The sequence below is a fragment of the Anas acuta genome, chromosome 3, assembly GCF_963932015.1.
Source record: "Anas acuta chromosome 3, bAnaAcu1.1, whole genome shotgun sequence".
Lineage (NCBI taxonomy): Eukaryota > Metazoa > Chordata > Aves > Anseriformes > Anatidae > Anas > Anas acuta.
In genome coordinates, this window is record NC_088981.1 from 51,887,093 (window position 1) to 51,909,260 (window position 22,168).

At 39.0% G+C, this 22,168-nt stretch overlaps 1 protein-coding gene across 9 annotated transcripts in view; it reads left to right on the top strand.

The window, feature by feature from the left end:
- CCDC170 (coiled-coil domain containing 170) overlaps nt 1-14,310 on the top strand; it is a 45,679-nt gene extending 31,369 nt beyond the window's left edge. For 3 of the 9 annotated variants that reach the window (XM_068677117.1, XM_068677116.1, XM_068677115.1), the window contains 5 exons: nt 4,285-4,485; nt 6,289-6,462; nt 7,584-7,826; nt 8,724-8,960; nt 12,900-14,308. In XM_068677117.1, the coding sequence (XP_068533218.1) occupies nt 4,285-4,485; nt 6,289-6,462; nt 7,584-7,826; nt 8,724-8,960; nt 12,900-13,100 (1,056 nt within the window). In that variant the 3' untranslated portion in view covers nt 13,101-14,308. Of the gene's footprint in view, nt 1-4,284; nt 4,486-6,288; nt 6,463-7,583; nt 7,827-8,723; nt 8,961-12,899 lie in introns of all 9 variants that reach the window. The other 6 variants (XM_068677114.1, XM_068677113.1, XM_068677112.1 and 3 more) reach the window with 2 other exon arrangements.
- The last annotated feature ends 7,858 nt before the right edge of the window (nt 14,311-22,168 follow it).

Sequence of the window (22,168 nt, forward strand, 5' to 3'; positions counted from 1 at the left end):
TTTTTGTTACGACATTGAAACTTGTTTTCAGAGCTGCTTTGTAGGCATGAGAAGTGGCTGCATGGTCACCATGATTTAGCTGAACATGTGAGCAAGCAGGGATTTGCTGTTGCAACAGTAACTTAATGGACTGACCTGTTTTTCGAGGCAGGTATAACCAATGTTGCCCCGGGCAACTTCTTGCCCCCAATCCTCAAAGTCTGCTACTAGGAAAGAGTATTTGTTTTTACTTACAGGTAAGTATTTTTGAAACCATAACTGTTCACCATTCTAGAAAAAAAAAAAAAGATAATATTAAGGTAGCTGGGTATTCTAATGCTTTGGCTAGAGGGATTTGGGCTGATAGCATTTGCAAAGGAAAGGTATGTGCAGAAGAGAGAGCTTAGGGGAAAGTCAGGCCAGAATACAGTGTGACCAATGTCAGTATCCCATCCTGACTGCTGGTTGCTGTACTCAGGCTTCTTACTCTTTTTGTATGAGAATAAATCGATGTTGTCTGCACACCATTGTCAGGGAGGGCTATTATTTAATTAGAAGTCACACGGTAAATGAAAAGCTGTTTTCAGTGAGTCACTGGAAATCAGCTTCTGTGACCTTGCCAGATTTTGAGATTCTAACATCTCCTGCTGATGTAATAGTTCCTTATTTAAAATAAAATAAAATAAAATAAAATAAAAAAAAGGTATGGCTTTGTATTCTGTCTAAGGCTGGAAATAGCTCTTGAAAATACTTCTGTGCATTTATATCAAATACTCTGTTAAAAAATGCAATTCCCCTATGACTTAAAGAGTCATACAATTAATTAGTTATTCTTTTTCTAAAGAGCTGAGTTTATTCTTATTTTAGAGGTAAAGAAACAGATGCTCAGAAAAGCAGGTAGTTTTGCATAGGAGTGTGAGAATTTATTTTAGTGCAGTGCTCTAACCTCTTTGTCCTCCAGAAAGGCCTGTGGACTCTTGCAATGAAAAAATAACTCAATTTGTTGGTTGTCTGAGGATGTTTTTCAATGTTATTGCTATCACAATTAAATATATGTGCTTTATTACTAAGAGCAGGTATTGACTCTAGTCTGCCACTAACTAAATCTGTGTTTTGGAAATATGAAGCTGGTCTTACAGTTGCCTTCTTTTGTTGGTATATTTTTACATAGTAGAGGAACTATTTTGGGTATTCCTAGTGTAGCATTCTGCCTCTGCTAGCAAATACAATTGCCTGCTGTACTTACAGAAATACTTCCCCAGAATGCTAGTCCCTTCTCAAACAACTTGTGGCTCAAGAAATTCCTGAACCATAAATGTTAGCTTTGAAGTTTAGTACTTGGTGAATTTAGTTACTGTAATTGAATAGCAAAGTTTTGTGTATCATTGTATTTACTAGGTATGTTAAGCGATGAAGCTTTAATGCCTTACTGCTATGACTCAAAGGTTTGGAAAAATTTATGTGCACTGCCCTGAGGTGAATTATGATATTAAAGCAATGCTGACATCTATTCTCAGAAGAGTTTCTGTGTGAAGATTAGGGGCTTTGAAATAACTGAGCTAAAATGTCAATGTTTTACACTTATGAATCCATCTCTAGTAGAACATAAATTGTGTCATCAAAAAAGCTGTTTTACAGTGACCTGCTTTTCTTTCTGCACGTCAGAATTAAATATTTTTTAAGGCTTCACTGGACAGGAATATATCTTGGTCTTGACCTTCTTGGTCAGATTCCTATTGCATCTCTGGGTGAATTTCTTTGTAGGACTTGGGTATAACTTTCTTGTGTTAGGGTATGCATGCTTTACCATCACTCAGTTAAGCAAAGGATTTTTTTTTTTTTTTTCCAGATAGAATTTCTCATACACCTTTCAGTAAACTGTTTAACTTGAAGCAAAAGCTAGCCAGTGTCATACCCATCTACAAAAAGGACATGACAAAAGAAACTTGTTAGACTAACCTCAGTCCCTGGAAAAGTTATGGAGAACACTATCCTGGGGTTTACTGAAAGTCAGTTGAAAAAATATCATCAGGCATAGTCAAAACAGGTTCCTGAAGAGAAGGTCTTGCCTTAGTAATTTGATTTTCTTCAATGATAAGGTCACCTGTTTCATGGATGAAGAGAAGACAGTAGACGTAATCTCTCTGGATTTCAGTAAGGCCTTTGATACCCCACATCAAACTTCTGAACGAATTGTCCAACTGTGAGATACACAGGTTCACACTATGATGGGTGACGAACTGGCTCAATGGTAGAGCTCAAAGGGTCATAGTGAAGGAGGTTTAACTGGCAGGCCAGTAACCAGCAGTGTTCCCCAGGGCTGTTCTAGGGCCAGTCCTGTTCAACATTTCTATCAGTGATCTGGATGCAGGAGTGGAGTACATCCTCAGCAAGTTCACTAAATGGGGAGGTGCTATTGACACCCGGGAGGGATGAGAGGTCTTGAAACGGGATCTGCTTAGACTGGAGCATGGGGCCATCAGCAACAGCATGGAGTTCAACGAAGGAAAGTTGTGGGTGCTGCACCTGGGATGCAATAATGCTGGTACAGGTACAGACTGGGAGACAAGGGGCTGGAGAGCAGCTCAGCAGAAAGGGACCCAGGTGTTCTGGTTGATAGCAGGCCCCACATGAGCCAGGAACGTGCTCTGGCAACCAGGAGGGCAAGCTGCATTTTGGAGTGCAATAAAGACAGCATATCCAGCCGGTCAGAAGAGGTGATTCTCCTATATTTAGCATTGTTGCAACCTCATCTTCAATATTGCATGCAGTTCTGGGCTCCACAATTATAAAAAAAAAAATAAAAATGAAATATAGCAATGTCCAGTGAAAGGTATTCTACTGCAGGATTAAGGTGCTGCTTTGAATCACTGTTCTGATAATCGTTTCATCAGTTATAAGATGTACATCATCTGAGTATGTTTAGACAGCTCTTAGGTGTTTTTGTTATTTATTATTTATGACGTACCAGAAGGGTTCATAGGGAGTTTGAGTCCAAGGCAAGGAATTGTTATCAGTTCACACAGAGCCCAGCCCTGCTGCGAGGTCTGTGGGTTCAGGTCCTTCACAGATTTGTTGCAGAAAAATTTATATAGCTGAAGCTTTTTCCCTTGACTACTTACCCATCTGACCTGAGGTAGGAACAACTGATCAGATTATAGATTGTTTGAATTTATATGCCCATGTGTGCCTATAAATCAGTGGTAGTTTAAGATATCATCTTATCAAACCAGAACAGTGCAGCTTTTTGACCATCAAGATAATACTAAGATGACAAGAATGTCTAGTTATGTTGGAAAAGAGAAAAAATGATCACCATTATAGTATGAAGGACGTTGTAGCTACATCTTGCATGCTGCTTTTTGCACTCAGCTGGAGCCAGCATACAACTGTCTTGGATACACAGAAAAGAAAGGCAGAAAGTGTTTTATTAATACAAAAAGATTGAACTGCATGAGGGATTGGTCCAGGAGGTTATGGAGGTCAGAACTACAGGATGAAAAATAGAGCCTTTGTCAATCACTGGGTACAGGCACGGGTAATAAAGGTGCAACTCTGTTTTAGGAAATCCCTAAAATGATGATTGCTCCTAAGCCAGGGGTGAAGGTTACTTCTGGGTGCCTTTGAAGATAAAGTAACAGATTGAGACCACAAAATAATCACCTTCTATTGTGTGATCCCTCACATGGTTATCGTTTCTGGAAGCCTGCAGGACCCCATGCAGCTGGGCTATGAGCAGAGACCCTCTGCAGCCTGGTGGAGGGACTCCGTGTTCATAGACAGCAACACATCCCTTGGCACAAGCTACTGAAAGCTGTTTCTCCTACAGAGTGATATACAATGCACAAAAACATAAAATGTTTGTTAGGGTTCTCACAGTCTTATTGCAGTTTAGAATTTATTGCAGTTCAGTGTTTTCTACCTCTGTACAAGCAGCAGTAATTTCTCAGTTTATTTTTTATTTTTAGGTAGTTAAGGTGCAAACTATTATTATTTAATTGTAATCTAAATTTTTCCGTGTCATTAAAATTAAGTTTGTTTCATTTTACAATATATTAGCTCCTTTTATTTGATTGACCCAAGTATTACTTTTGCTGTTCATTTTTAGGAGTCTTATAAATATCATCACTGTCATTTGCTCTGGGTGGTTGCAACAGAGTTTACTCTTTTTGCATCTTAAAAATTCGTATTTTAAAAAGATATTTTATCCTCCTCTTAATAATTTGATAATAGATGTCTCATATCTTTCTAAAATTTCCACTCTCACCTAACCCTATATGTTCTTTTGGCTTGCTTGCTCCCTAGATGGTATCTCAGTTTGAAACCCAAATAGCTAAATTGACTGAAAGTTTGGAAAATCAGACCAGATTGTATCAAGAAGCTCTGGAGAGAAACAGAAAAGCTGAAAAACAATCGGAGACCTTCCAGGATCAACTGAGAAACTTGGAAGAGGAATTGCTGTCTATAGATATGATGCAAGATGGTTTGAAGCTTGAGAAACAAAAAGTAGTTGCATGTGTTACTTTATTTTCATAAAAATCAGTAAAGCTAGAGATGCAGCTAACTGTGTTATATTGATCAGCTTGAGTATTGCCCAGTACTGCAAATAGTGTGAATGAGCAAAGTAAGGCATCGTGTGGGGAGTAGTAATATCTTTTCTTTAACTGACAGTTTTAGTTGGAAGAAGTGGATAAGCTTTCAAGTTCAAAGGCCATTTAATGTGTGTGGGGGGGGGAGGGGGGAAGGATTTTAAAAAAGTCTCTGTATATATATCAGAAGTCCTTTAAGGATTCTTTGATTTCAAAGCTTTTCCATCATTCTGTAATATATCATACGATCCACAAACTCCCCAAATCTTGCAATCCTTGATTCTTTTATATCCATAGACCACTGTAACTGCAAGGATTGCTTTATTAATTGAATGAATAAATGCAGTTAGCTTGGTACACTTTTGCATACTAAGAGTTTGAAAAATGGCATAGCACAAGAGCTAAACCAGCCAGCTAAGAAAGACAAAGTGCATGGTTCACTGTAGCATATTACCAGGCCAAGATCAGTGTTTATTGAGTTGAATTTGCGAAGAATCACTACTTTGATGCTGTTTTGCATTAGTCTATGATACAATAACTTTTCCAAATGAAGCATCCACTATCTTATGAGCAAACCAGAAAATTGAGGTGTTCTTTCACCCTGCTTCCTCTGTGAAGAACGCGTCAGTAGTTTCTTAATTTCTCTCTAGATTTTGCTGCAATTAGATTGTCTATGTTCCCTCCCACCTCCCCGTTGATGAACAACTTCAGTTCTGCTGGTGTTGTGTTTAACTTTTTGAGACAAACATAATGAAACACAGAGATTCTTGCTATGTTTTTTCATCTTCATCTCAAACAACGGTTATGGAACTGTTTTTTTTTTTTTTTTCCTTCATTATTTCTTTGCAAAGATTATGACCTGCAATAGAAGTAAGGAAGAAAAAAGGCAAATATGATTCTTAGGGAGAAGGAGAGCTTTGGTTTTTGTAAGAGAAGCTAATTGTGACCAGCGAGTGTATGCAATTTTTAAAGGGCTAGCAGGCAGCAGAAAACAAGGAGAAAAAACAAAAATAAAAAACAAACAAACAAACAAAACCCACCACCACCACCAACAACAAAAAAAAACAGATTAAATATTAGATACATCTATGTATTTACAGCAGTAAGCCAGGTGGAGATGCAATTAAAATAATCTTTAAAGCAATTTGTAAACCAATAACTGTTATCTCTAAAACTTACTGCTCCAAAGAAGGGTAGAAGTCTGACTGTGCTAACACTCCTGTGTTTCCTCAGACCACATGGGATCAAACCCGTACTATCCCCAGTACCAGTTTTATCTGTATTAGTCAGTCAGAGCTCAGAGCAGTGGGCATGCACTCCCACTAAGTGGAATGTAGCTGTCCTTTCTTCCTCCTTCCTGACAGTGTGTGGTCATGTAGAGTGGTAGAGCCACAGGCAGGAACTGGAGTCAGAAGCAGACACACATACCTAGTGCTTTTCTTGCTGCAGAGGAGCATGAGACTATCTAATCTTGCTAAGAGAATAAATACAGTAGGTCCAAGAATTTATGAACAAAAATCCTGGCTGAAAAAGGACAACTGGAGAATTTGAAATTTTATCAGAAATGTGTATGAAAAATATATCCTTCCAGTACCTTGTTGCACAGTCTGGCTCTGTATAGTTGGTTGTCAGTGTAGGGGGAATTGCTTCTAAATTATATATCAGGACTGTTAATGAAATTTTATTATTCTTTTTCTCATTTTCCCACATTGTATCTTAGTATCTGATATTTCTGGAGCAACTTAATGAGAAGATGAAGCTGGATAGTGTAGCAGCAGATGTTGGATTTGATATGAATGTGAATGCAATTCTAGCCCGGGTAGAACAGTTGGTCAAACTGGAAGGTGATGCAGTGATTGAAAACAAGACTATGGCATATAGCCTAAGAAGGAAGGTAAGCAAAAATGAATAGCTACTGTTTGTTTCCAAGGTAAGACACTGCTATAGCTATATCAGGGTGATAGCTTGTTAGAGGCAGCAGTTTAGAGCTTCATATATGTATAAGAAGTATCAAAGATGTCCATTACAAAAAAAGAACTGTTAAGAAAAGAAAAATGTATAGAGCTGTGCAAGCAGATTGCATATTAGAGCAACTAATAGTATATGCTTCTATAAACAACTACTGTTGATATTTAAATCTAAAAGGATCTACTTGGAAGGAAAGTGTCTTATACAAGCTTCTCTAGGAGCTAGTTGAACATCAGTTGCACTTCACCAAGTATTTCAACAAGAACAGTGCTCCTTTTGGAACCTTGATTATCTGTGCAAATGTAGTCAGACACCCCTCAGTCATTCTGTTGTGACAGAGTGAAATCTTCTGTTATTAGGCTTATTAGAATGGAGGTATGTTTAAGCAGGAGGCATGAGGTATATTTAAGGTTTAAAACCATACTGTGTTTAAAACCATACTTTTTCTGGAAGCAACTACCTCTCTGAGGTAATGTTAACACTCCTCAGTTGTTCCAGAGTACAGCTTGGGAGTTCAGCTCAGGTAAGCTGAAAACAAGTAGCCTCCTGAGCACCAAAGTTGCAGAACTAAGGTTGCTGACCTTTGTGTAGGAGCAGTGGATGAGTGCTTTCTTACTTCTGTGTGATGACTGTGCTCCTTGCGTACTAGGCTTAATAAGCTGGTTAAACATGGAAATATCTTAAACTACCACATCGGAACTGTTGTCTGCCTAATGAGTGTCTCTTACGTCTTACGTTTGGCAAGTGCCTTATATATAATATAATCTCAGATATTTGATGCACATGTATTTATGTTCAAATAAGGTGCAGTCTACATGTAAATACATTCTAGAAGGTAACTCACAGGCTTAGGGATGGAGAAGCACAAACAACTGGTAATATAAGAGGTATGAAATTAATGTATATATATACTGCCTTAGAGTTTTCAAGAGAGGATTAGGAGTTCAGGTTAAATGTGCAACAGGGTGACTAAATTTATACAATAATCTGTGTAGTACCATTGTCTTTTACATATATTTTTAAATATCCTTGTATTCATAAAACCAGTTGAAGACTCAGAAAGAAAAGCTTGAAAGCAAAGAGTTGCACATGAACCTTCTGCGGCAGAAAATAACCCAGCTGGAAGAAGAGAAGCAAGTAAGGACAGCCTTAGCAGTGGAGAGGGATGAGGCCAATCTCACTGTCAGAAAGTTGCACAAGATGATAGAGAGGTTACAGAAGCAGCTTGATCTGGCCAGGGAAACAAATACTGATCTCAAAGCCAAACTGTCTGAAACCAATGAACTTAAGGTGAGTTAAAAGATTAGATTTGGGCTTCTTCCCCTTTTTCTATTCCAACTTGGATACTGCTGGAGTTCATTTGCAATAAATACATCCATGGAGTACTGGTCGAATTCATGTAGAAAAATATAAAATTACAATGTGTTGTGTATTTAGAAATTTGTTGATATGTTAAATAGCATCTATAAGCACTATGTAAATCTTCAGTTTAGTGTAAGAAAATGATTATACATGCATCCCTTTCTTTTCTGTCAGTATAATTGTAATTCTGTTTTCCCATACATTGCTCACAGTAAATCTAATCTGATAAACATGTGGAGTGGAATATATATATATTTTTTTTTCCTGAGATGCTAAATTTTCATTGTTCCTGTGTTTTATTACCTTGCAGCAGTAATAAATTACCTGCTTCAACTCAGGTGGAAACAAGTAGTTTGCAGTTGCTGATATCTTGCCACCTCTGGAAGTGAGGAAGGTTTATTTTAAGCAACTTTGTGTCTTAATAGCTCATGGACTGAAATTGATGACTTGCAACTGAAGGATTTTCACCAGCCAAAACATTTGGCAACTCTTTTTTTTTTTTCTTTTTTTTTCTCTGTATTCTCTTCCCAGTGGCTAGCAGGGATTGAACTCTCACTGTAGGCTCTTTTCTGTCCAGTCAATTCTTCTTGCAAACCCTATAAGGAATCAGCTGTCTTTGAAACAACAGCTTTACTGGTAAATGAGTTGACACTGCCCAGGTCTGCTTTGATAACTTTACAGTTCACACATACATGTGGTTTCCTCAAGAATTTGTAAGAAAGCTCATCAGAGTTCATAGTCCTGATTAGCCATCATTATTATTCGTTCATATTAGATGAAAATGTGTGACAAATTTAACATTGCTTTATGAATTGGTTATTGCAGATCCAGACTTTGGAGCAGAACAGAACAATAGAAGAACTTAATAAGTCTCAAGGCAAACTGGAAAGAATGAAAGAAAAGGTTGAGAAACAACTAAATTCTGTCAAATCTGAACTTCATTTAAAGGAGCTTAAAGCTACTGAGGATAAAGAAAAAGCAAAAAATATGCTAGAAGCAGTTTCCAGTGAAATGAAGGTGCTTAAAACAACCCTTGCAGAATTAACAAGAAGAGAAAGACAGGTAGGTGTACAGGTATTCAACAAGTGCTAGTGTCATTTAGAATGAAAGAATGTGTTGTAGGTGGAACAGTTATATGGCTGTGGTAAAACCTTGTGTAAATAAAGTAAGGAAATATTATCTAGTGTGGCAGCTGTGAAGAAGAGTCAAAGCTCTTCTTCAAGTTATACATTCAGGAGAATGAAAAATAAATGCACTGATTTCTTTGTGCATTGCAAAATATTCATTTTACATCACATTTTGGAGAAGAAAAAAAGTGCTTTAAAATCATAGTATTATTTTAAAGTGTGTTTTTCCATATCTCTTGGGTATAAAACCTGGTTACCTAGTACCATGTACAGGCCATCAATTCAGATTGTTGGAAAAGAAAAGAAAAAAAAGACAATTTTGAAGACAGCTATTTTAGATTGACTTGTGACATACAAGTTTTTCAAAGTGAGAAAAAAATTTTGTGGTTACTCATCCATAAGAAACCAAAGTGTGTGTTAGGGTGGGAGGGTGCAGAGAATTTAGACGAGAGAGACGCTAGTAAGTATGTTCCATTCCAATTTCAGAAAATTATGAAGTATGTATTTAATTGCCCCAGCGTATCAAGTTTTATAACAACGTTATGGATAGCATCATTGTTAAAAGCCAATGGGATACTTGATTAAAGCCAGGAATGTATCATTTTAAGATTCAAATTGCTTAGAACTTTGTTGGTCCTTCTAGCTATAATTTTTACATTAGTTGTTGGTGGTTGGTTGAGTGATGGTTGATAGTCGGCTGAATATGAGCCATCAGTGTGCTCAGGTGGCCGAGAAGGCCAACAGCATCCTGGCTTGCATAAGAATCAGTGTGACCAGCAGGGCTAGGGAGGTGATCATCCCCCTGTACTCGGCTCTGGTGAGGCCACATCTTGAGTACTGTGTTCAGTTTTGGGCCCCTTGCTACAAGAAGGACATGGAGGTGCTTCAGTGAGTCCAGAGAAGGGCGACGAAGCTGGTGAGGGGCCTGGAGAACAAGTTCTATGAGGAGCGGCTGAGGGAGCTGGGCTTGTTCAGCCTGGAGAAAAGGAGGCTCAGGGGTGACCTTATTGCTCTCTACAGATACCTTAAAGGAGGCTGTAGTGAGGTGGGGGTTGGTCTGTTCTCCCATGTGCCTGGTGATAGGACGAGGGGGAATGGGCTTAAGTTGCGCCAGGGGAGTTTTAGATTGGATCTTGGGAAGAACTTCTTTACTGAAAGGGTTGTGAGGCATTGGAACAGGCTGCCCAGGGAGGTGGTGGAGTCACCATCCCTGGAGGTCTTTAAAAGATGTTTATATGTAGAGCTTAGGGATATGGTTTAGTGGAGGACTTGTTAGTGTTAGGTCAGAGGTTGGACTCGATGATCTTGAGGTCTCTTACAACCTAGAAATTCTGTGATTCTGTGGTCTCAGCAACAGTGCTAGATGATATTTAAGAATGCTATTTCCTAAGATAAGTCTAGAAAAATACTGTTTTACTAACAGGAAAAAAAAGGGGGTGGGGGGGAATCTTTATTTCTGGAAAGCTTTAGCCCTCTTTTGTTTTATAATGAACATTGGAAATTTGGCAGGAATATCTAATTTCTTCATATGTCTCATGAGGAAACTAAGCATCCTGAACATAGAAAATGGCTTGAATTATATTCAGAAAATTATACTATGGAGTCATACATTGAGTACTTGTTAAAACCACACATTGTAAATTTTTACTGAATGCTTTGTATATACTGAATACTGATTTTGTTTGAAATGCCAAGGCTTTTCAAACACTTGCAGTGATCTTCGGCCAAATATGAAGAACGTGGGAAAGGCGAGGTAAGTGGGCTACACAGTGCAGAATGCTCAAGCGCAGCAAAGTACTAGTTCTCAAACTTTCAGAGTTAATGAAGGAAAAACTTCATCTTATAATTCACCAGTACCTACAATAACCAGGAATGTTTCAGGCACTTACAGGTAGAACCACGGTGCTGAAAGGGGAGCAAAGCTGTAACCTGTGCCTGATACTTGTGCAGTACTGTTGAGCAGCATTGCCATTTTGCTAATGTGAGAACTATCAGCAATATATGTAACATACTCACCTGCCTCCTAATGGTTTTCTTAGCTAAAATCTCTCCTTGAGATAAACCTACTGTTGCTAAATCATATAATTCATTCAAAACTCTATTAGTAGTTAACACTTAAGTTTGTTCTGAACTTTTCCAGAACCATTAAACAAGGAAAACACCTTCCTCACCCCCTACTTGGTGTTGTTCTTCACCTGCTTTGGACTTGTTTGTTATTCCATCTCAAAGATACTAAACAGGGCCAAACCTCTCTTTTGTTCTGTAAAAGATAGTGAACGAAGAGCTAAATATTTCTTTCAGCGTGCGTGTACATATTTAACAAGAATATAAATGCAGTGTGTCTGAGTGCATGTGTTAAGAAAACTACTGGAAACTGAAATTGCTGTTATCTGATGGAATTGATGACGTGGCTAAGTTGACTGCTTCTGAATACATTTGGGTGATTTTCTTCAGGTGTCTTCTGCTTTCCAGGGATATAACCACATATAATTTTATGCAACATTGTGGTTTTGCATGGATATTTTCTATGCTGTGAAAACTAAAAGTATGCAGAACTGAACTAATGCCATCTGGTTAAGACAATGGTCATTCTCATGTTCACAAAGAATGGCAGAGCATACACAAGTGAAGTAAAAAATTAAGATTGGATTGGAGTAAATTAGAATTAACTGACATTTAGGGTTTAACATGGTGTTTCACGTTGTTCTTTGTGTGTTAGACTTGTCTAAAGTACGGCATATGATGCTAAATTAAGAGGAGCTCTTGATTCCCTTAAGGATAGAGAGGCCTTTCAGAGACCTTGATAGACTGGAGGGCTGGACAATACCAACTGTATGAAGTTTAACAAGAGCAAATATAGGACTCTGCCTCTGGGATGGGGCAACTCTGGATATACATGTATGTACGGACTGAGCAGTAAGAGGCTGGAGAGCAACCTCCCAGAAACGGATCTGGGGGTTCTGGTCAGCATCAAGTTGAACATAAGCCAGCAGTATACCCTGGCAGCCAAAAGGACCAACCATGTCCTGGGATGCACCAGGCACAGTGTGGCTGGCTGGCTGAGGGAAGTGACTGTGCTGCTTCTGCTCCGCGCTGCTGTGGCCTCACCTCGAGTGCTATGTGCTGTTTTGGGCACCATAATATGAGGAGGACATAAAGCTATTAGAGAGTCTCTGAAGGAGGGCTATGAAGTTGGTGAAGGGTCTAGAGGGCAAAGACATATGAGGAGTGGCTGAGGTTGCTGGGTTTGTTCAGCCCAGAGAAGAGGAGGCTGAGGGGAGGCCTCATGGCAGCCTGCAGCTTCCTCACAAGGGTCAGGCACTGAGCTTTGTTCTCTGGTGACAGGACCCGAGGCAACAGCATGGAGCTGGGACAGGGGAGGGTCAGGCTGGGTGGTCCAAGAAGGTGGTCCAAGAGAAATTGATGAGTAAAGAGGAGCTCTGACAGGCAGAGGTCAGGGTCAGTATCTTAGTACATGCTGTGGCATGTGACTGCCAAAATTTCCAGTTGTCTCTGCTGTTTACTAGGTCAAGTACATCTCCTCTTCCCATCTTTTCTGTAGTTTTTACTGTTTAATCAGCAGGGAAGATGTGCCTGTGAAAGATATTAAAGAATATTAAAATTGTGAGTGTTCTTTGCTGAAGATTGCTAGCACCACAGCTGTTTACTTGTTTTGTTGTTTGAAGTATGCCTCAAAGGGCCGTTTCCATCCTCTTCAGCTGTCTGTGTTGACCAACGGCAGAAATTCCTGTATTTTGCCTTTCTAATACAAATGCTTGTGTTTGTACGTATGCATATATGTACATGTTTCTCCAGGCGTTCCTTTTGCTTGGTAGTTAATGTATTAGTAATTCCTTTCTGTTTGTCATTGCAGCTGGCAGACTTCCGAGAGGTGGTCTCACGGATGCTGGGCCTCGATATTGCCAGCCTTGCTCTGCCTGACTACGAGATCATTACACGTCTTGAGGGGTTGATTCACTGTCATCAGCACCATTTTATCACCTGTGTCTGTCTCAAAGATGTGGCAAGGACACAAGACGAACATACAATCTCTTCATCGAAACACACATTTTGAGGAAATCTAAGTAAAATTCTCTTTTTTCTTCCCTATTTGCTAGATATGCATAAAAAATAGATCCTTATTTCTACTCCCTGCTCTACAGATACCTACTTGGACTGATTTTTAGTGTTTCAGTAGAGACTCTGAGCCTAATTGTTAGTATATAGCCAACAACCTAGACACAAAAAACATAAAATCCTTGGGCTGCATTATATTTTAGTCTTGAAAATGGTAGGCAATGTGTGAACAATGAACATTCCTCTAGTTTCAGTGCTGAGGCACTGAAGGCATGAGCCACCTGAGATCAGTTCACAGTTTTGGCAAGTACTTATCAGCTTCAGTGATGTTTCTTGTGCTTTACAGAAGTGTGACAGCGATGAAATGAACTGGGGATTGTCCAGCTTCTGTTTCTCTTGCAAAATGGGACCCATCTGTGCATTTTTTTACATAAGAACTTCAGCTTAAGACTGGAAATCAGTCAGAGGGCTATTGGTTTTGGAATAAGATTTTTTTTTTCTTCCATTGTTTTCTGTAGACTACTCTTGTATCAAAACAAAAAAAAATGCTTTTTCAGTGAAGATTCTTTCACAGGCTCCAGTCATGTGCCTGGCATAGATATATAGTAAAATTAGATACAGTAAAATTGCACACTGTTCATCATGGTGCTTTGTAAGTATTTTTTCTAGCTGCTGCATTCTTTGTTTAATTAATCCATTGGCCAAATAAGCAGCAGTTCTTCTGAATCACTAAGATATTAAAAAATCCTCATCCACTGAAGAAAATAGTTGAATTACTGAAGTCTTGATTTTCAGAAAAGCAATGATGAGATATCCAGAATTACCTTTTAATCATGAAAGATGCCTAATTCCCTTTCTGATTGTTAAACTTCATGATTTTTAAAAGACTTTGGAACAATAAATCTGTTTTAATAGCACACTCAAAAATGATTGTGTTTTTCATTGTCTCTTCCTGTTATATATCTGATGTGTATCTGTAGAACAGTAAAGATGACTTACCTATTTATGTATGACTATTGTGGACCTTCTACAGTATTTCAGCAAATGATAACCTACTCACTAAAACTGAGCACTATTTTAAGAAAAAATAGACTTTTAGAAGAAAATACAGTAATTTTGGCACATGGCTATGGACTTAGAGCATTCTAGGTTGCTTTTATTATTATATTTCTGCAAAATCATTTTGCAGTGACTTGGCTTTAAAAAAAGGGAAACACACAATCTTTTGCAAAATCAGTGGTTTTAGGAGACACAATAAATCATGTATTTTTATGCTTCTGTGGCTACTTGAATTAAAATCAAATTTCTTTCCTGTTTTAGGATGAGATTTTTTTTTCCTGTACTGTTTAATAAATGTAGTAATGGAAAGATCTAATGTTAACTTACACAGACTTTAACTTAGGAAAACACTACACTTTCAAAGTAGAATAAAAAATTGAAATGTAAATATTTTTAGGTGTCATATGTTGGTTGGGCATTTAGAAAGTGGAAAAGTGTGTAGGAATTTGATAATTCTTGGAAAAAAAAACAAGTAGTTTCAGTGTGTGTGTCGCTGGTTCTTTGGGCATTTCTTTTCTGCTAGGGTTGTGTAAGTAAGCAGCAAAACCTGGTTTCTTCATATACATTAATAAATACTATACAAAGCATATTTTACCACATTGTACAAATTTAATAAACCATGTTAAGAAATTAGTTTGTCAGCCCAGATAGGTCATAACTTTAATAGTCTCTGAGCATGCCAATCATAAATAAGTATTCATACTTGGCCATAATTTATGGTTAAGTCCGACGATTTCCTGCAAAAAAACTTAGTCTGCTGCCATGCCCTGTGTTCCTGTATCCTGTCCCCCATGACCACAGCTGTGGTACCAGCTGTGACGTTCCTGCAAAACCACCTGCAAAGTTTTTTCAATTACTTCACAGGAGGCAGATTTTGACACTGGAAAAATAAATAAATAAATAAAATAGCTTGCTTACTATTTTCTGTGTTATGCCAGCAGAAAGTAAATAAGGGCTTTTTAATGCTTTTTTTTATTATTATTATTTTTTTTTAACATAGCAGATCTATGCTTTTTGAAATATTAATGCTAATGCAGTTCATCAAAGGCAATGAGCTCTTAGCTGATAGTGATTACTATTTCCTATATTTGCCTTACTTTTGGAAGAGCATGGGCATCTTTGTTCACTTAGCCAATGCAAACAGCAAGACATAGGTAAAGAAGTAGTTTGACATGAGCAAAGTTCAAGTGATTTTTGACCCATGTAATTTAATTAACCCCCGAACAAAGTTTAAACCAGCAATCTCTTTTTTAAAGTTTGTTCCATATGGTGTCGAACTTAGTCTTCCTTGTGGGGAAAAAATATTAAAACAGGCTTATGAATGTTTTCAACATTTGTTTTAAATGTTTTCTTCTTTGCTAATCTGAGGTGCATTCAAAGCAGGACAGATCTGACAGAGACCTCCTGAATAATGTATGTATGAAGGCTGTGTTGGCAGAAGACACCTATATTTGGGTAGGTCACTGTTTTTAGTGGGTTTGTTTGTAGTAATAGAGGGCCTGGGATAAAGCGATTGCTATCTTTCCTTAATTACTCCTTTGTAGTGGTAAAAGACTTTTTATTTACTGACAGAATACTTATTTAAAATTGTAATATGTGTGAAATCACAGACTGGTATAGTTGCAGGGCTAGATTTTTTTTTCTCCAAATAACCAGCTGAACCAATCTCACTGATGGCAATAAATCAGATTGGTAGTTTTAAAAAAAGGCAAAACTCAGCAAAATGTTGCCATTACAGATACTGAAGTGAAACAATTTACGTGCCACAAATATTTTACTAATAAAATCACAGTGCAGATAGAAATGAATGCTACAACATTAAGATTTATATGTAAATATTAAATAAGTGTTAAAATGTTTGCAACTAAACTTTTACTTATATAACATTTTGTCAGTAATACATTCATCAAAATTTATATTGAGTAAGAAATTAAGTGCAAGAGCACTTAAATGTGTTGCTGAATTAGCATTAGGAAAACTAAAGACAGATTGCATTAAATTACTTTAACTTACGTTGCTCTAGAGTTTATTATTACTGTATAAAACTGTTTGTTTGCTTCTTTCACCTTTTAGTGATGTGAATTATGTGTGCATCATTCACGTTCTAGGGTTGTTCAGTTACCAAGTAACTCCATCCATTATGATGGTGCAGGGGAGGGGGACCATAGATGACCTAAATCATAGTAGATTTTCACTTAAACAAACAAACAAACAAAATAAAATCAAAAACAGGTGGTGAATCAGGGACATTGCTAGAGAAAAAGATTCCTGTACTCTGTGTCCTCTTGAACTCATAAGAAACAGAAGTCTTTTTAAAACTATAGATTTCTATTGAATTAAAAAAAAAAAAAAAAAAAAAAAAGAAAGGAACAAAATGAATTGAAATTCACTGTGAATTTAGAGAAGAAGGATTTCTGATATTGAATCACAGAAAACCAAGTAACAATTTAAAATTAGTTAATTGTGTGGAATATACAAAAACTGGGTGTTTGACAGAATAGAAATTGGAAAGAATGGTCAAACATAATCATTTTCAAATGGAGGATTTCAGATTACTTTGTTCTTCTGTCAAAATAAGCAAGAATCCTGTATGGCAGTATTTCCTTGTCTGGAAGAAAAGAAAGATGAGTTATAAAACTGTATCCATAATTATTCAGGAATAACTGAGTCAGAAATAAAGAATTATAAAACTAACTTTGCCTGAACAACAACAACAACAACAAAGAATGCTTAAAAGTTTAAAATCAGTTTAAAACAAGTTTAAAATCAGCTAATGAGCCGAGAAACAAAGAGGAGCACTTCTTTTGAAATGGTAATAAATAAAACTGGTTATGTGTTTTTTTTTGTTACTCTTTTTATTACTCTGTAATTACTTATGCTTTTGGTAAGTAGAATAAGTAAGGAAAAGAAAGTTGCAGTGTGAGCAAATGGTATTCAAGCTGCTCTCTTCCAAGCGGCCCAATTTAGAGAAACCAATTGTCAGAGGACTTTGGTACTTCTGGGGATGGGAATAGAGAGCATGGAGTCTAACCACTAAGTGTGCAGGTGGGGACCAGAATAGGATTAGGTCCGTAGATGTGTGCAAGCAGGGAGGTGATTTTATTAAGAGACAAAGTGTGAATTAATTCCAGAAGGTAAGCTCACTTTCCCCTTTGGAAATGATGGAGCTACCTGTGTGGAAGAGTCCATGTCCCCAGCCACTGTAGGCTCACCCTGGGGACAGCCTGGTCCTGGCTAGGGGTCTGTCTGGGTGTGACATCTGCCTCGCCCCAGCTCCCTACTCAACCACAGCCCTGCGCAGCGGGGAGGCCACACTGTGCCTCCGGCCATGCAGTAGCAGCTCCGACCACAAAACAAATATGCAGTGGCATCTGTTGGATGCTGGGAGACTTGTCTGGTTTTCATATGGAGGCAGCGACGCGCCAGCAGAGCTGACTCAGCCCTTTCCCCTCCTGGACATGTTTCTGTGTTGAGGAAGATAATGGCTGCAGTGGCTCTGGGAGCTGGGACAGAGGAAAGCCTTGCAAACAGGACTGCAAATCTGGGCAGGTCCAAAAGATGCTTCTGGTCCTGGTAGTGTCTGCAGCCCATAGACTGGTGGCTAGGCTGCTCTTCGACCCAGGCTGGCACAATGAATGAGAAGCATTGATACAAATATTTCAGTGTATTTCCACTGTGTATCCCTCATACAGCAGTGACAGTATAAAAGCATGCAACCTAAAAGCAGCAGTGTAGATTGATATGGGCAGCTGCTCCAGCTGAATTCTTGCCTTTACGGGTGTCTGGGGTTAACATGACAGGTGCCTCAAAGGAGAAATCCAGTACCAACAGACCTTTCTTTGGAGTAATTCACTATTTTTTGTTTTGTTTTGTTTTGCTTGCTTGCTTGCTTATTTGTTTTTTGTTCTCAGCCTCTGTCCTCAATTAAATTTGCTTTTCTTTCTCACCCTGCTCTTTCACAGATTGCTAATCCGCAGCAAAATGCCTGTGGCCAGCCCTGTTCTTCATCCGGCTGGCTTCCAGTGTCAGCCTGGTTGCGCAGGACTGCTTGAGCAATCCCTTCACCCTTACTCTGTTGTTCTTTTCCTTGCTCTGCCACTTTCTGTCCCTCAGCAGAGAGCAGAAGCCTGCTTTTGAGTGGGGAACCGAAGGGGCAGAAAGGTTTTGGTCAACCTAACGGTTGATCAAATCCTAGGATCCTAGGAACCTGCAAGGTTATGTCAGGCATGTGTCCACAAGGGGACAGGCATGGGCTGCTGCTCCCTGGCAGGGAGGAGGAGCTGCAGGAAGGAGGAGAGACAAAATGATGGCAGCAAGATGAACTGGTGAAGATTCTTGGGAAGGAGACCGCGATCTTTTTTATTACAGAAGTACTGTGGCCATCAGTGTTGGTGAAGGAACCCTGAAGATTGTGCCTTAAAGTCCCTTAGAGCTTTCCTTGGAGAATGGTCCAAACCAGGCTGCACAGAAAAGTGCTAAATTAGTGCTGAGATTATCGCAATCTCAGCAATTAATCACCTTTTTGGTAGTGTTTGGTATTGTATATGCTTAGAATAACACTTACATGGTGTCACCATCATGTGATGCCATGAGCTAGGCCTGGCTGCCTTGGAGAAGATGAATTGAGAGGAGTTGAACAGGAGATAAACAACGGTGTTGGGGAGTGTCTAGCAGGAGTGAGAGAAGTAGTGAGGTTGAAACAAACCCCCAGGCAGCTATATCTAAGTTGTGGAAGCAAGAGGGGACAGAGGGAGCGGATTTGAGATGCATCTCACAGTCAAGGAGCTGAAATAGATTGACTTCAAGTAGCTAAAAATATACTTGAAGATGACTTCCCTTTTTGCTGTGAGCAACTATTCATCACAACAGTTCAAGCTAGCAGGCTGTGGAGAGTGTAGGAATAAAAAAAGAATAAATATTTGAAAAAGCAACCAGTAAACAGAGATGGATTTAGAGCAATGACCCAAGCAGAAATTGATGTCATAGGTTCAGAGTTGCCTGGTGATAAATCCTTACTGCAAGGCTTTATAAACTTCTCCTGACTTGTGGATGGGCTTTGGGATAGAAACAGGAGGAGCTAGCTGCCCAGGGAAACCTGCCCTTGATGCAGAGAGAAAAAGGGAAGCTGGAGCAGGAGGAAGGGCTGGCAACATGCCTGAGGACTGCAGCCTGGCTGGAGTTTGAGTCAAGGCAGCTAAGAATCCTGTTGGTCTCGTGAAGCTCTAGGAGTGACAAGGGTGGCACTGCTGCTTAGAGCTGAACCTTTCATGCACAAAATGCCTGGCCTGCAAGGACAGAGATCCTGTATTCCCCCAACTGGGATGACCAGTTTTGTTTTTATATATATATTTTTTGTTTTGTTTTATTATTCTTAAGCAGTGTGCTTTCAAATACTGTGAATATTACTTTATAATGTCTTTGCAGCCCCTGACATTATAAAATCAGACTCTATTCCTCCAGAGATGTACCCTCTGCAATTTTCCTAAGAAACTCCTGACTGGTTTGAGGGTTCAGTTTACATCCTTGTCTATAACAACATTATCATTGCCTGCAACACAATTTGGTGCTCCCATTTACAAAACTTATTTACAGTACGAGCAAAGTCTCTGATGCTAGCTGACAACATTTATTCATTTGAAAAACAAAGATGAAATGGCTCAGTCATTCCTCAGAACAAGAGTAATGGAAAACAAAACAAACAAACAAAAAACAAGCACAGTTTTCCTATATCTGTAAATAAAAACCTGTCAGTTTGGGGCAGTTCAGACCAGAGTAAAAACTGACCTTTATCATGAGCATTCCTCACTGATGAAGAGTGGGAGGAAACAAGGTTGCACAGTCTGGAAAACACCATGTGACAGAGTGTTTTCTTGTGCGATGACTCTTGCCTTGTGTGTATCACTGTGATTGCTACCCAAGCCTCTGAGCAGCATGGCATGCCAGCGGGCTCAGGGCTGGCGAGTGCCCTCTGCTTTCTCGCCCACTGCTCACGGGGACCGTCTCAAGTCCATTCTGCTTGTACAAACGTCAGTAGTCCCAGTGTTTCTCTCCATGGGCAGAGTTCCTTTGCAGTCTTCTGGATGATCGTTCAATGGATTTACACATTCTTCATAGTGGAGTGACTTTAATATCTGGTGTTCAGAGGTGTGGAGCCCCCAGAATGTCTATTGAAGATCAATAGGAGTTATGAGGGAGAATGTCCTCTGAAACTCAGGATCCACCTTCCGTGGCACAAATTGAGCTTGGAAAGTGTATATAGCCCAAACTACACTAATAAAACTATCTGCTTCTTGCCTCAGGCAGACTTCACTGTTACTGTCAAAATGAAGTAAAAAAAAAAAGTGGTTTGAAAATGGTCTACATGTAAAGATGAAAAATTTAACTTTCTAAGATACAGGAATTCCTAGGATGGAAATAATTCCCTTTCTCTCACCCAGCACTTTTCAGCTTCTTGCTTACTATAATGGCGCTTGTTCTTTTGTTTTGGAAAAGTGGGGAATCACTGGGAAATGCCTCCCACATCTCGCTGCCAGAGGTCTTGGTCTGCCACCCATGAGCTCCCAGCAGCCAGCTAGGTGCCATTTCACCCTGTGGTGGCAGGACTATGGGCTTGACACCCTGCAAGGCTGCTGGCACCTGTCTTCCCTCAGCTGCTCGGCCCATGTGTAGGATGCATTTTGTTATGTAGTTTGGCCCTTATTTCTATCACAGTTAAATTTCAAAAGTCTATTTGCAAGCCATTATTTTTGTCCGAGAAATATATATATTAAAACTCGAGGATGTTCCTTTCTGTTTGATAGTACAAGGGTCTGATCTGGAAAGGTTAAGTACTGAAGTTTGTATTCTCTGTTTAATAGGAAGGTAATTACTGTTACCCAACCACCTTGATAAAATTCTTTAACAGTTTTTGTAGAAATACTGGAGTATTATAAAATTATATTTGGTTACCTATAGGACTCCCTATAATTTGTTGATTTTTTTTTTTTCTTTAGAAAAACTGTGGAAATTCCCTTTTGTTGTTTGCTTCTAGTTTTGCTTTTAGCTTACAATAAACTGTAATGACATTTATTTCTAAGCTAGGTTGGAGAACCTGCTGGAAGAGTGGCTGAAAATGGAAACTGTTGTATTTTACTCCCTTGGTCAGCAACTATCCTGTGGACCACAAGTTCAGGTTGAGTACCAAGTCCTTTGCCCATGTGTAAATGGGATTAGCATTGTAAGGAAAAGTGTCAGAACACAAAAATATTATGAACAGAAAATACATGCTATGCTATCCGCCAGATAATAGTAATATCGACCATGATAACAAAATGAAAATGCTGACTTATTTCTAATAAACACATTGCTTAGTAAGCATTTTAATACTAAATTGCTAATAATTACAAATATAATTAGACTACGTTAAATTGCAGTAAAATAAATAACTACTTGTAATTTACATAAAGGAATTACTTAATAAGACTGTTCTGTGATGTAGTACTTTCTGTGACTGGATCTCAAAGTGCTTGACAAGGGGTGCTGGCCCATTGCTTCTGCCCTTACAGATGGAGAAACTGCAGCAACACGAAGAGACCTGCAGAAAACCGCACCAAGGTGCAAGGTGATTGCTACTTCCTCCGAGCACTGCCCTGGTGCCAAGCTGTGCATCCGTGCTCTGTCTAGTAGGCATGATATCATGATACTCTCTTGCTTTTTCTGGGATCCTTGTTCAGCCATATTCCCTAATATGAAACTTACAGAGCACAAATCTTCCCGCAATACAACAAAATCACAGATTTAATAGCTGGTACTCAGTCTTGGGAGGGAATGGGGAGAAATCCCAGGATGTAAGAAGTAAGGATGTAGGAGCTGGGCAGAGACAGTTGGGTTGTGTCTCTCACCTGCGATGTGGCTCTCTCTCACCAGTGAGAGCTGCCACAGTGGCACAGTTGGGACGTCCTTGCTGGTGAAACCTGCTTCTCACAGACAGTAGGAGGTGAGGAATATGTGTCAAAATACCAAAATCTT